This window comes from Medicago sativa, chromosome 4 (genome assembly GCF_051527215.1).
Source record: "Medicago sativa cultivar Bolivia chromosome 4, Bolivia_mono, whole genome shotgun sequence".
NCBI lineage: Eukaryota > Viridiplantae > Streptophyta > Magnoliopsida > Fabales > Fabaceae > Medicago > Medicago sativa.
Window position 1 is genome coordinate 75,527,145 of NC_140752.1, and position 15,245 is coordinate 75,542,389.

The 15,245-nt window shown below is 39.8% G+C and overlaps 1 protein-coding gene and 1 pseudogene across 1 annotated transcript; both read left to right on the forward strand.

Moving 5' to 3' along the window:
• The first annotated feature begins 5,327 nt into the window (after positions 1–5,327).
• On the forward strand, positions 5,328–6,749 carry LOC146931932 (uncharacterized). The gene has a single exon (XM_085707710.1). The coding sequence runs from the start codon at positions 5,328–5,330 to the stop codon at positions 6,747–6,749; it is 1,422 nt and encodes a 473-aa protein (XP_085563836.1).
• Positions 6,750–7,089: 340 nt separating this feature from the next.
• On the forward strand, positions 7,090–14,411 carry LOC146931933 (uncharacterized; annotated as a pseudogene).
• Positions 14,412–15,245: the final 834 nt, after the last annotated feature.

A 15,245-nucleotide genomic window follows, 5' to 3' on the forward strand; every position in this document is an offset into this window, starting at 1 on the left:
AACGATATTATTTACTCATGGGAAAGATAACTAGCCAAATATATGGTCTGTATGACCACATTTTTACACATGTGTGACCACTATTTTTTCATAAATTAAAACTTGTCCGTCTTTAGGCGTGATAAACTCGCCGAATGTAAAACAGGTTATTTATGGTTGGAAATGCTTTTAGTGCAGTGATCAAATGAGATCATGCGTTCGATTTGCCTAAAACGAGATTATTTACATCTGGGAAATATAAACTAGCCAAATATATGGTCTGTATGACCATATTTTCACAAATACATGACCACTATTTTTTTCATAAATTAGAATTTGTCCGTACTTAGGCGTGATAAACTTGCAGATTGTAAAAGAAGTTATTTATCGTTTGAAAGGCTTTTAATGCAGTGATCAAATGAGATCATGCGTTCTATTCGCCTAAAACAAAATTATTTACATCTGAGAAATATAAACTAGCCAAATATATGGTCTGTATGACCACATTTTCACAAATACGTGACCACTATTTTTTTCATAAATTAGAATTTGTCCGTACTTAGGCGTGATAAACTTGCCGATTGTAAAACATGTTATTTATGGTTGGAAATGCTTTTAGTGCAGTGATCAAATGAGATTATGTGTTCGATTCGCCTAAAACGATATTATTTACACCTGGGAAAGAAAAACTAGCCAAATATATGGTCTGTATGACCACATTTTTACATATGCGTGGCCACTATTTTTTCATAAATTAGAATGTCTCACTGACAATTGGCTTGAATTGATTTTTTTTTTTTTTGCACATGTAAGTTACAGATAACCAAATAAACGAACAATATAACCATAATTTGTCAAAGGTGTAACCATTTTTTCCCTGCATTCAAAATTGGCCGTCATTCTCATATCTGACCTAACAACATAAAATATGATGCCCTTAATAATCTAAAGTACATGGAATGGATGGTGGTAACTTTGAATGTATCATTGACAAATTGGCTCGAATTGATTTTATTTTTTCACATGTAAATTAAAAATAACCAAATAAATGAACAACATAACCACAATTTGTCAATGTCGTAACCATAATTCTTTCATGCGTTCAAAATTGGCAAAATTAGAATGTCAGTTTAAGGTTCAATGGCTTGTTATTATACATGAGGTTTCGTGATAAAACATTATAGCATTGTTTGATCCATCTAATTAGTCTCACCTAGTGGAAAACAACTTTGATGGTTATTGTTGTATGCTGGATTTTTTACTCGATGCCGTTATCTTTGACAATTATTTTTTCATAAATTAAAACTTGTCCGTTTTTAGGCGTGATAGACTCGCTGATTGTAAAACAATTTATTTATGGTTGGAAAGGCTTTTAGTGCAGTGATCAAATGAGATTATGCGTTCGATTCGCCTAAAACGATATTATCTACACCTGGGAAAGAAAAACTAGCCAAATATATGGTCTGTATGACCACATTCTTACAAATACATGACCACTATGTTTTCATAAATGGATAAGGAAATATAACAAAAATGTTCAGTAATATTAACGACACTTACAATGGTATAAATGGATGGATGAGGAAATATAAAAACCAAGGTACAACCATTATTATTACTCATCAGATAAATCATCATCGGATAGTTGAAATGGTACAATACATATGGTTTAATGGAGATAGTCCTAACAATAGATGGAGATAGTTGTCATACCCCAATTTTGGACCAGTCATTTCTTTTTTCCAGTCGTTTTAAAACGTCTCAAACTCTTTTTCGCTTCAATTATTTAAAGTTATTTAGTCATCTTTTAAAAATTTTTGAGGCTTTATTTTACAGTTCGAAATGAAAAATCTTTTTGTCCAAGCTTCGTGTAGTTTAAATTATTTCTTTTTGTGCGTCAGCTTTTAAAAATATTTTACGTGCTCGTTTTAATATTCAGTGTCTCATCTTTATTTTAAAAGCTTTTAATTCAAAATTCCCTCTTTGTCCATCTTTAAAACTGCTTTAAAAAGTTTTTGTTCGTACTTTAAAACACCGCATTATTTTTTAGACGTTTCGATCGAAATTTCGGCAGAGAGGTATTTTAAAATACCTCATTTAGGAAAATCTTTAGTTTTATTATTATTGTTTTATTATTATTATTATTATTTTTATTATAATTATTTTTTTATATTTAGCTAGGTCACGTGAGTTTTAAACTCACCATCTTTTTATTTTCTTTTTTTTATTATTTATTCTTCTTATTTCATTTTTAGTCCTTGAGTCCTTTAGTCTTGTCCAAGTGTCAGTCTGTCATTGGCCATATTTTGTAACTTGGTCCCCAATCTTCATTTTCATGTGCTGGCATTTTTCATCAGAGTCAATTAAGGGCATCTTGGTCATTACTCTCAGGGTCCAAAACCCTAGTTCAGTAGTATAAATACCACTGCATTAATTGCAGCAAAGACACGGTTCACGCGTCAGAATTTGCAGTCACCAATCACACATCACAAACACTTTTCATTCTCTCTCTCATCCCATTTCAGATCAAAAATCACAAAAATAAAAAGAATGATGAACATTCATATGAACATTCATACAAGTTCATGAATGTCAAAATTCCAGAAACTCATAAATCCCCACATCCGTACTAAAATCATCATCTAAACCTCAATACATGAACACAATCCAACACTGTTTCACGAATTTAACAACAAATCATCACGCACAAGGTCGATTCACTGTTCACGCAAGCAACAATTCGTTTTGAACTCAAGGAAGAACAACCACAATTCGCGTTACAAAAGAAGAACCGGTCTGGAATCACACAAATCGGACGGGAAAAAGGAAAGGAGAGGAGCAGCAGCTTGTTTTCTTCCTCTTTCAAGCACAGACCGATCTACAAGAGGTAAATATCCACTCTCTTCTCTGTTTCGTTTTTTGTTTGTTGTTCATGAGTTGTTTTTTTGAAAAAATTCGTATCTCTAAACTCAGATCTAGGCTTATATATTGGTTGTTTGAAAAATCTAAGCCTGGAATCGGACAGAGGAGAAGAAGAGGGTTCGGATGATGTAAAAAATTTTTAAAAAAAATAATAAAAACGCTCCGACGCGGCGGCTCTCCGGCCGACCACCGCGTCGGAGCCCCCTCCGACCACCACTCCTTTTCTTCTCCGGCGAACTGGACTAAGAGAGAGAAGAGAGCTTCTCTCTCTTCTTTGTTGTTTTAGAGAGAGGAAGAAGAAGAGATTATGGGTGTTTTGAACCAAAAATTGCTTTTAAAGTCATGAGTAAACCGGTTTGGTTCATTCAAACCGGACCGGTTTACTTGGATTCTTTCTTCTTCTTCCTCAACCATCAGATTGGCTTTCCTGTTAAATCTAGCGTTTCCTGTTCTTTTGGTTACCATATGCATTTCCCTTTATCCTGTGTGTTACTGTTTAGGAGCCGTTGGATCTATAATTTTGATGGATCTAATGGTTATTTAAGCATTCTGTTTAATTCAGTGATGTCTTCATTTCCTCATTGCTGTGTGCATATCAATTTCAGCCTTATGATCAAATAATCCAACGGCCAGGATCAGATCCTGAGCCAATGGATCAAGTGAAGGCCCAATTTTATTTTTCTCTACTCTTTTACTACTCAAACCCCTCTGTTGTGTTACTTGCACCCCTGTTTCATCCAAAACTTCTCTAAAAATTCCCAAAAAATATATGTGTTTATTTTATCGTTTTATTTACTGTTTTTTTTGTTGATGTTAATATTTTCACTACGTTCCATAATTTCATATTCTAAATTTCTTTCATACATTTTATTTAATATTGTCTCATCTATTTTAAAACTTTAATTTCCATATTTTATCTTTTTGTGTTCTTGGCTTTAAAACTTTATGTCATGCATTCTTTTAAAGTCTTGTGCATTTTTTTTCACATGTGCATCTTGCTTTATTTTATACCTTATCATTGCATTGCATTTTAGTATTTGATGCTTTAACTTTCTCTATATCTCATTTAATCATGCTTGCTTTAAATTTCGGTATCTATTCATTTTTTTTCCTATTGCAAAGCCCCATAATTTTTAGTGTGTATAATTAGGGGAATGATGTAATTTGTTGTGGGCTTTGCATTTAGGAATGGTATGTAATAGCTTAGTAATTGCACACACCGACACAAGCACTGACACTACACCATTTTATCCATGCTTACTTTACTTTTTGCATCGTTACGCCAATTCACCGTTAGTTTAGTAAAACCTTTTTCATTCCAAAAAATCAAATAAGCAAAAGTCAAATTATTTTCATAATAAACCTTGGATCCAAATCCAAGTGATTTTCCCTTTATTTTCTTAATCAAAATCCTAATTGAACTTTAATTAAACTTAGACTCAATTTCTTAAATAAAATGAAACAACCTCACTTCTATTTTTATTCCTAGTGCCTTGAGGCCCCTCAATCTCCTTCTTGAAAACCTTTTTTTTCAAAAATAATTAAAATCAACCTAACCCACAAAAAATATTTTTTATAAGAGTGAACTACGGTGGTTTTGATCCCTTTTAAGGGTACGTAGGCAGAGGCTTTATTCCTTTCAAATCAATCAAATAAAAATAACCAAAACTCCTACTTCTTCTCCCTCCATTCTTTCACTCATACTTTAATCAATAATTTTTCAAATAAAATAAAGTTAGAAAGAGGTTCTCACGGAATACCGTGAACGACGCGGGTGCCTAGCACCTTCCCGAATCGTAACCAACCCCCGGATCCAAAAAGGGTTTTTCAATCTCTCCCTATACGTGAGTGGTGAGGCAAAGTCCTATACCCGGACTCGAGTGAAACATAAGATAGGGGTGGTAGACTCATAGTGGCATACCGAGAGTATTCTCGTGTCTTGTCACACGTGAGATAACCACACTTAGCGGAGGAGCTTAAAGTGATATATGTCGGCGGGTGTTGTCACGCTTAGACTCTATTGCTTTTAAGTCTCCGTTGAACGCTAAGGACCTTAGTAACCCTTAACCCATCTTGGCCTTTTTTAGGATGTAGTGCGGTGGCTAAGCCGGGTGATGTCTCGGTATTAGTCTACTTGCGATGCTACACTCGAACTAGACTTTCCTACGAACGTTATTGGACCGGGTGTTGTCACGGTATCCGATAAAGTTCTGTGGCGGTTGTAATTCGGGAACCTTGGTAGAACCCTTGTTACTTGTGCAATTGGAAACCATAGTTCTTACCAAATGGCGTTGTTGTCCCTAAGCTCCAACATTGTATACTTTCCATGCATAATCATACATACATGCATCCATTCATAAATAGTTCTTTTCATCCAAAAAAAATCGAAGGACTTACGTAGAAGTTTTTTGTAAACATCGTAGGAAATGGAGGATTTAAGGAGAACTCATAGGTATGAATTCAAGAAACCGGATTTGGAGAGCTTAAGGAAGCTAGCTAGGAGATTAAGGGATCCAGATCATTTTCGAGGACGGTATGGTAATTTGATGGATATTCTCATGGAAAAGGTGGATGAGGGGCTCCTTAATACTTTGGTCCAGTTTTTTGATCCAGTTCATCATGGTTTTACATTCCCAGATTTTCAGCTTTTCCCTACTTTAGAGGAGTATTCTCATTGGGTCGGTTTACCCGTACTCAACCAAGTGCCATTTCAAAATCTTGAACTCACCCCTAAACAAATCCAAGCTCTCGCAAAAACCCTTCACCATGAAATAACCGATCTAAGGAAAAAGTTTGTCCCTAAAGCCGGTCTGCAATGCCTATCCTACAACTTCCTCTACCAAAAAGCCACCGATTGTCTTGATGGATTAAAAATTGACATTGACGCTTTTGAGTCCACCCTTGCTTTACTCATCTATGGTATTGTGCTCTTCCCAAATGTTAATGGCTTTGTCGATATGAATGCCATTCAAGTCTTTCTAACCCAAAACCCGGTTCCTGTTTTGCTTGCTGATACCTATGTTTCCATCCGCGAACGAACCGATAAAGGGAAAGGAACATTCCTTTGTTGTGCACCTCTACTCCACCTGTGGATTACCTCACACTTACCCCGCCCTAAGTTTAGACCAGAGCGTCTCCCTTGGTCTCAGAAGCTTATGACTCTTACCCCTAATGATGTAGTTTGGTTCAACCCAGTTTGTGACCCGGAGTTTATCATCAATAGTTGTGGAGTTTTCAACAATGTACCGCTTCTTGGTACACGGGGAGGAATTTGTTATAGTCCAGTGCTTGCTAGACGTCAGTTTGGATACCCTATGGAGATGAAACCTGTGTACCGCATCCTGGATAAGGAATTTTTCCTCTACAAAGAGGATAAGAAGAACCTAGGAGTACAATTTGAGAAGGCTTGGCATTCCATCATCAGGTTGGATAGGAACCAGTTAGGAAGGAAATCATCCATAACTCATGAAGACTATGTTCAATGGGTCATAAACCGAGCAAAAGAATTGAAGATGCCTTACCCTCGACAAAGGTATGTGTCTGCAACTACTCCCGCCATACCTATGCCTCTGCCCCCTGAGTCCTTGGAAGGGTACCAAAAGCAGTTAGATTTTGAAAGGCGTGAGAAAGCTGCCGTGGAAGGAAAGCTTCGCAAGAAAGGACAAGATTATGAGATAGTGTTGGATATCTTAGAGAAAGAAAATTGGGCAAACCACCAGCTGAAGGTTGAGAATGCCGAACTAAAGAGGATCATCAAAGAAAAGAACGCCATACTTGAGAGGGTTTCAGGGAGTAAGAAGAGGCGCATGGATATGTTTGCTGGCGCACATCCAGATTTCCCGGAGTAGGAGTTTGAGTTTCCCAGTTGCTTTTGTGTTATCTTTGAGGTTTTGCTTATGTACTTTGGAGCCTATCCCTTGGCTCAGTCTGTTTAGAAAGGGAGTTATCTTGTAGTATTTTTATATATTTGGAGTCTATCCCTTGACTCGGTCTGTTTAGAAAGGGATTTATCTTGTAGTATTTTATATTTGTAAGTTTATCCCTTGGCTTGGTTGTTAGAAAGGGAATTATCTTGTAGTACTTTTATCATTAATGTAATGTTTAAATTGTTATGATTACAAAATTACTTCTATAAGTCCTTCGATAAAACTGAAAAAGTGCATACTTTCGCATCTAGCATATCATGCATCATATGCATTCATAAAAGTGTCAAAATCAAGTCTCACACTTCACTCCTTTTCTGCCGCAGTAATTGAAAGTGGCCCGACGAATTCAATACAAGCCTACTCGCATTCATCACACAAGGGCTTACATTAAGAAGAAGATGGCAAATGCGGAACAGGAAAACGTTCAGCTCAGAGCAGATGTTAGTAATCTCAAGGCAGAATTAGAGAAGATGGCACTTATGATGGAAGTCCTGATGACTGAGAGAGAACATGCAGCGGTTTCCGAGCCAGCTCCTACTGTGGTCGCTTCTGCTGCACTTAATGGTACTTCACAGCCGATACCTGCTGTTGTTACATCTGCTGGGCCTACACAGCCTCTCATGGTGGGTTTCTCATCTGATGATATGAACTACCAGAATTTCCGTCCTCCTGGTCCTCATGGTGTTGCTTCCCAATACTACATGCCGCCCGGTTATCCATGGGGCATGCCACAAATGATCAATGACGGTGTTCGTCCTGGTGCTACGGAAATGCCATTTCCTTATGGTCAACAATCACCACCATTTGTTCAGCCTGGCCAGCCAATTCCTCAGGCTACTATGACTCAGGCAGGGCCTATTGTCCATGCGACCCAGCAAGAGGAAGAACAGGTTTATCACTCTGGTAGTGTAATGGGGGATGATCGAGTGGGTAACTTGGAAGAGAAGTTTGATGCAGTACAAAAAGAATTGAGGAGTATCAAGGGTAAGGAGGTATTCGGTCAAAGTGTGCATGATCTCTGCTTGGTTCCAAATGTGGTAATACCGCCTAAGTTTAAGACGCCGGTGTTTGAGAAGTATACAGGAGAAACTTGCCCGCAAATGCATTTAACCACGTATGTGAGAAAAATGACAGCTCATAGAGATAATGAACCTTTGCTTATTTATTGTTTCGAGGACAGTTTGGCTGGCCCCGCGCATACATGGTATATGAATTTGAAGAGTATTACCACTTTTGGGGAACTGGCCGACGCTTTCCTTCAGCAATATAAGTACAACTCCTATCTGGCACCTAATCGGAAAGAGCTGCAATCTATGACACAAGGGGAAAAGGAGTCATTCAAGGAATATGCTCAGCGTTTCATCCAGAAGTCTGCTCAGATCCGCCGAGCTCTGAATGAAAGAGAGTTATCTGATTTATTCTATGAAACTTTGAGCCCTTTTTACTCAGAGAAGATGGTGGCATGTGCTTCGCAAAAATTCACTGACATGGTGGATACAGGGGTGCGTATCGAAGAGTGGGCCCGGAAAGGACACGTGTCTAAGGATAATGGTTCATCGATTGGTTCTTCGGGTGGCTCATCAAGTGGATCGTCTAATGGTAAAAAGTTTGGAAATGGGTATCCAAGGAAGAACACTCAAGAGGTCGGCATGGTGGCCCATGGCGGATCTCAGCCTGTATACCCAAACTACCCATATGTCGCCAATGTCGCACCACAAACGCCAACCCCACAAAACCCACCTCAACAACAACAACGTCCTCAAGCTCCTCCACCATACTATCCACCATTATACCAACAACCTTACCAACCATATAATCCTCAACCATTCTACCCATACCCATATTATCCTCCACCACCCTCACCACAACAACAACAACAACGTCCTCAAGCTCAACAGCAGCCTCGCCCTTACCTATGCCATACAAGGATTTGTTGCCTTCTCTCCTTGCCAGAAATTTGGTGCAAACTAGGCCTCAGCCTCGCATGCAAAACCCTTTACCAGCCTGGTATCGTGCCGATCGCACCTGTGAATTCCATCAAGGGGCACCAGGGCATGATATTGAACATTGTCGCGCCCTTAAAGAAGAGGTCCAGAAGTTAATCAATGACAAAGAGCTAACCTTCGCGAACCCTGACCCTGTTGTTCCAAACAACCCTCTGCCGCCACATGGGCCTGCTGTCAATATGATTCAAGGAGACAACTATGTTCTCTATGCAAGTGATATCAAGACTCCTCTGGTCCCGATCCATGTAAAAATGTGTGAGGCCACCCTCTTCAGTCATAATCATGAGGCTTGTGTTGTATGTTCAGTGGATTCTCGCGGGTGTAAGCAAGTCCAGGACGATGTGCAGGGGTTACTAGACAGAAAAGAACTTGTTGTCACTAGAAAGGAGAAAGATAAGAATGTTTGTGTTGTTACTCCAGTTTTCAAGACTCGGGAGCCACTTGTGATAATGGTCAATCGTGCCAAACCAGCCAGTACTCCCCTGGTGATCTGCCCGCCAGAACAGTTGCCTTATTCATCTCAAAAAGCTGTGCCGTATAATTACGAATACTCCATTCTGGAAGATGGAAAAAAGGTACCCCTTGATTCGTCAGTCCATGTAGACAACATTGCGGAAAATAGCAAGATCTTGAGGAGTGGACGGGTGTTCCCGGTTGTTAATCAGAAGGAAGTCAGTGCTCCAGCCGAAGAACCAGTGAAAGGGCGAAATCTTGATAAGGGCAAAGCTATCAGACAGCCCAATGAGATTGTCTATGAAGATAGTGATGAGATCTTGAAACTAATCAAGAGGAGCGAGTATAAGGTAGTGGATCAGTTGCTACAAACTCCTGCCAAAATCTCTATAATGTCTCTCCTATCCAGCTCTGATGCCCACAGAGATGCCTTGATGAAGGTGCTAGATCAAGCCTATGTGGAATATGATGTGACTCTGGGACAATTTGAAAGTATTGTGGGGAATGTGACTGCCTGCAACAATTTGAGCTTCAGTGACGAAGACCTCCCAGCGGAAGGAAAGAATCACAATCTGGCATTGCTTATCTCCGTCCTCTGCAAATCAGATTCTCTCTCTAACGTCTTGATAGATACTGGGTCCGCTTTAAATGTGATGCCTAAGTCCACTTTGGACCAGCTTTCATATCCAAAAGCCCTCTTGCAGCCCAGCACGGTGACGGTGAGAGCATTTGACGGAACTAGAAGGTCAGTATTTGGGGAAATAAAGTTGCCTATCTCAGTGGGCCCGCATGAATTTGAAGTTAAATTCCAAGTTATGGAGATTCAGGCCTCTTTCAGTTGCCTCCTTGGCCGGCCTTGGATCCATGATGCTGGGGCAGTGACATCCACTCTCCACCAGAAGCTGAAGTTTATAAGTCATGGAAAGTTAATAACCGTAAGTGGTGAGACGGCCTTGTTGGTCAGTAATCTGTCGGCTTTCTCTTACATTGGGGGTAGTAGCTCAGAGGGGTCGTCATTCCAGGGTCTCTCCGTTGAAGGGAGTGCAAAGAAGGCTGAGACTAGTATGGCTTCTTTGAAGGATGCTCAGAGGGTTATTCAAGAAGGCAAGACTGAAGCGTGGGGTCAGTTGGTGGAGCTGCACGAGAACAAACGCAAAGAGGGAATTGGTTTCCCGAATAGCAAGCCTGGGGCATTCAACCCTACTGGTTGTACTTTTTACAGTGCTGGTTTTATCAATGATCCACCGGAGACTAATGCAATCATTGAGGATCAATCTGAAGAGGTGGCACCTATCTTCGTAACACCTGGGGGAGTCTGCTGCAATTGGATCGCTGTGGATGTTCCTTCTGTGATACCTCGCTTTAAGTAATATGTTTGTCTTTGTTTTTGTTTTTTCTTTAAGAAAACTCCTTTCGTCCTGCCCCAGACGAAAGTGAAACTTTGTAGGGCCTTATGTTTTGTTTCAAGTACTTTTAGTTATTAATGAAATCGTCGTTTCTATCACGGCCTTTATTTTACTTTACTTTATTTTATTTTAGTGCTTTTTCTGGAAAAAAATGGTAATACATAAAACCAAAGTTGTTTCTCTTTTTCTTTTAAAAATCAAACTCAAAGGTCCTGCATTTACTCATTTAAAATCAATCATAAATCATATGCAGGCTGAACATAAATGAGCCCGTTGAACACAGTAACCCTATGCTTCCTCCCAACTTTGAGGTTCCCGTATATGAGGCTATGGTAGAAGGTGATGAAGAGATTCCTGATGAGATTAGATGGATGTTGGAGCGAGAAGGAAAGGCTATTCAACCTCATCAGGAAGAGATAGAAATTGTCAATCTGGGTACAGAGGAAGACAAGAAAGAAATCAAGATAGGGGCATTGTTGGATGCCACGGTTAAGGAAAGAGTTATTGAGCTTCTCAGAGAGTATGCTGACATTTTCGCATGGTCATACAAGGATATGCCAGGGATAGATGTCGAAGTTGTGGAACATCGTCTGCCTTTGAAACCCGAGTGCCCTCCTGTTAAACAGAAGTTGAGAAGATCTCATCCCGAGATGGCCCTCAAGATCAAGGAAGAAGTGCGAAAGCAGATTGACGCCGGTTTCCTAATCACATCTGAATACCCTCAATGGTTAGCTAATATAGTACCTGTTCCAAAGAAAGATGGTAAAGTCAGAATGTGTGTGGATTACCGAGATTTGAACAAAGCTAGCCCAAAAGATGATTTCCCTTTACCTCACATCGATGTATTGGTTGATAATACTGCTAAATGCAAAGTGTTCTCCTTCATGGATGGTTTCTCCGGGTATAATCAGATCAAGATGGCTCCTGAAGATAGAGAGAAGACATCTTTCATCACGCCATGGGGCGCTTTTTGCTATAAGGTGATGCCGTTCGGATTGATAAATGCTGGTGCCACTTACCAAAGGGGCATGACTAAGATTTTCCATGATATGATGCACAAAGAGGTCGAGGTTTATGTGGATGATATGATTGTCAAGTCAAGTACTGAAGAAGAGCATGTTGAGTATTTATTGAAGATGTTTCAGCGGTTGAGAAAGTATAAGCTCCGTCTAAATCCCAATAAGTGTACTTTCGGCGTCAGATCCGGGAAACTTCTTGGTTTTATCGTTAGTCAGAAGGGTATTGAAGTAGATCCCGACAAAGTCAAAGCTATCAGAGAGATGCCTGTTCCAAAAACCGAGAAACAAGTCAGAGGTTTCCTTGGTAGGCTGAACTACATATCCCGATTCGTTTCTCAGATGACCGCTACATGTGGGCCGATATTCAAGTTGCTTCGCAAGGATCAAGGGATTGTGTGGACAGATGAATGCCAAAAAGCCTTCGATAGTATCAAGGAGTATTTGTTAGAACCTCCAATCCTTGTCCCTCCAGTAGACGGAAGGCCTTTGATCATGTATTTGACTGTATCAGAAGATTCCATGGGTTGTGTACTTGGTCAGCAAGATGAAACTGGTAAGAAAGAGCATGCAATTTACTACTTAAGCAAGAAGTTCACTGATTGTGAGACTCGATACTCCGCGCTGGAAAAAACTTGTTGTGCCTTAGTCTGGGCTGCCCGGCGTCTCCGCCACTACATGATTAATCACACTACTTGGTTGATCTCCAGAATGGATCCCATCATATACCTCTTCGAGAAGCCTGTTCTGAACGGAAGAATCTCTCGTTGGCAGATGTTATTGTCCGAGTATGATATTGTGTACCGCACTCAGAAAGCTATCAAAGGAAGTGCCATTGCTGATCATTTGGCCCATCAACCAATTGAAGATTACCAGCCTATCAAGTTTGACTTCCCAGATGAAGAGATCATGTATTTGAAGATGAAAGATTGTGATGAACCGTTGTTTGGTGAAGGTCCTGATCCTGAATCTGAATGGGGTTTGATATTTGATGGAGCTGTGAATGTCTATGGCAAAGGAATTGGGGCGATTCTCATCAAACCCAATGGCGAGCACATCCCTTTTACTGCAAGGTTACGTTTTGATTGTACGAATAACATTGCAGAGTATGAGGCTTGTATTATGGGTATTGAGGAAGCTATCGATTTGAGAATTAAGAAGATTAAGATATATGGTGATTCAGCTCTGGTGATTAACCAGATTAAGGGAAAGTGGGAAACTCATCATGACGGTTTGATACCTTACAGAGATTACGCCAGACGTCTGTTAACTTTCTTCAACAAAGTGGAATTGAACCACATTCCTAGGGAGGAGAATCAAATGGCAGATGCTTTAGCTACCTTATCCTCCATGATCAAGGTAAATTGCCCCAAAATGGTACCTTTGATTAGTGTCAAGTTCCTTGACAGGCCAGCTTATGTATTTGCTGCTGAAGCAGTCTTTGATGACAAACCATGGTTTCACGATATCAAGGTTTTCCTTCAAACTCAAGAGTATCCGCCTGGGGCATCTCGCAAAGATAAGAGGACTCTAAGAAGATTGTCTGGTAACTTTTTCTTGAATGGAGATGTGTTGTACAAAAGGAACTTCGATGAGGTCTTGCTCCGATGTATAGATCGGCGTGAGGCAGATTTGTTAATGCATGAGATACATGAAGGCACGTTCGGGACTCACGCTAATGGCTATGCAATGGCTAAGAAGGCGTTGAGGGCAGGCTATTACTGGATAACGATGCATGCTGACTGTTATCACCATGCCAAGAAGTGTCACAAGTGTCAGATTTATGCGGATAAGATCCATGTCCCGCCAACTTTGCTCAATGTTATCTCCTCCCCGTGGCCTTTCTCTATGTGGGGCATTGATATGATTGGTCGGATTGAACCAAAAGCTTCCAATGGACATCGTTTCATACTAGTGGCTATTGATTACTTCACCAAGTGGGTTGAAGCGGCATCTTATGCTAATGTGACCAAGCAAGTGGTGGTCCGATTCATCAAGAACAATATCATCTGCAGATATGGTGTCCCTAACAAGATTATCACAGATAATGGTACCAATCTGAATAACAAGATGATGAAGGAATTGTGCGAGGATTTCAAGATTGAACATCATAACTCCTCTCCTTATAGACCACAGATGAATGGTGCAGTTGAAGCTGCAAATAAGAACATCAAGAAGATTGTGCAAAAGATGGTGGTCACTTACAAGGACTGGCATGAAATGTTACCTTATGCTTTGTATGGTTATCGTACCTCAGTGCGTACTTCGACAGGGGCAACCCCTTTCTCCCTGGTATATGGTATGGAGGCTGTACTTCCGGTGGAGGTTGAAATCCCATCTTTAAGAGTTTTGAAGGAAGCTGAATTGTCTGAAGCTGAATGGTGTCAGGATAGGTATGATCAGTTGAATTTGATTGAAGAAAAGCGTATGACAGCTTTGTGTCGTGGACAACTATATCAGTCAAGGATGAAACAGGCATTTGACAAGAGGGTGCATCCCCGCAAATTTAAAGAAGGAGACCTTGTGGTCAAGAGTATCAAGTCCTTTCAACCAGACCCAAGGGGCAAATGGACACCTAACTATGAAGGTCCCTATGTTGTCAAGAGAGCTTTCTCCGGTGGTGCTTTAATACTTACAAATATGGATGGAGAAGAGTTACCTCGTCCTGTGAATTCTGATGCAGTCAAGAAATACTATGTCTAGAAAATATATAAAAGAACAGCTCGGTAGGTTGAAAACCCGAAAGGGCGGCCTAAACCAAAAATGAGCGTCTCGATGGATTGAAAACCCGAAAGGGCGGTCCATGCAAAAGTTAGAGACAAAAAAAAATATATATATATATATATATATATATATATATATATAGTTACCCTGATAGATTGAAAACCCGAAAGGGCGATCTATGCAAAAGTTAAGGGTTTATGACAAGTAACTGCATCAGAATAAGCATCACTCACTTGGGGCACCTTAGCTGTCAGAAGTTCTCCGATATCAGAGCATCATAGCAGTGGATTTCAAAGTTGTTAGGGAATATAGCGGTTATTGTGTTCAATGTACCTTCCATATTTTAATTACCATTTTCCAAATTTTGTAATCCATGGTGCCATGCCTTTGGCCGGTTACCATTTCTAATACATTAATTTGAGCCAGTGCTTTTATTTGGAATTCTTGTTTATTCTATGTGCAAAATTTCTTCCGTTTTTAATATTAGTACTTGAAACAAAAACTTTGAAAAAAATTTTTAAAAAAAATTTTCATTGCTTTCTTTGAAAAAATAAAAAAAATGACAAACATATTATCTTTACAATTATGTATCATGGAAGCATGTGTCAACATTCGATCTAAAAGCAGGTGGATACCACAATTGGACATAGTCATTGCTAAAAAAAAAAAGAAAAAAGAAAAGCTCGCTAAGTTGAAAACCCGAAAGGGCGACTTAGGCAAGAATGAGCATCCTGGTGGATCGAGAACCCGAAAGGGCGGTCCAGGCAAAAATTAAGGACATAGAAAATGAAAAAAAGAAGAATATATTCCCGG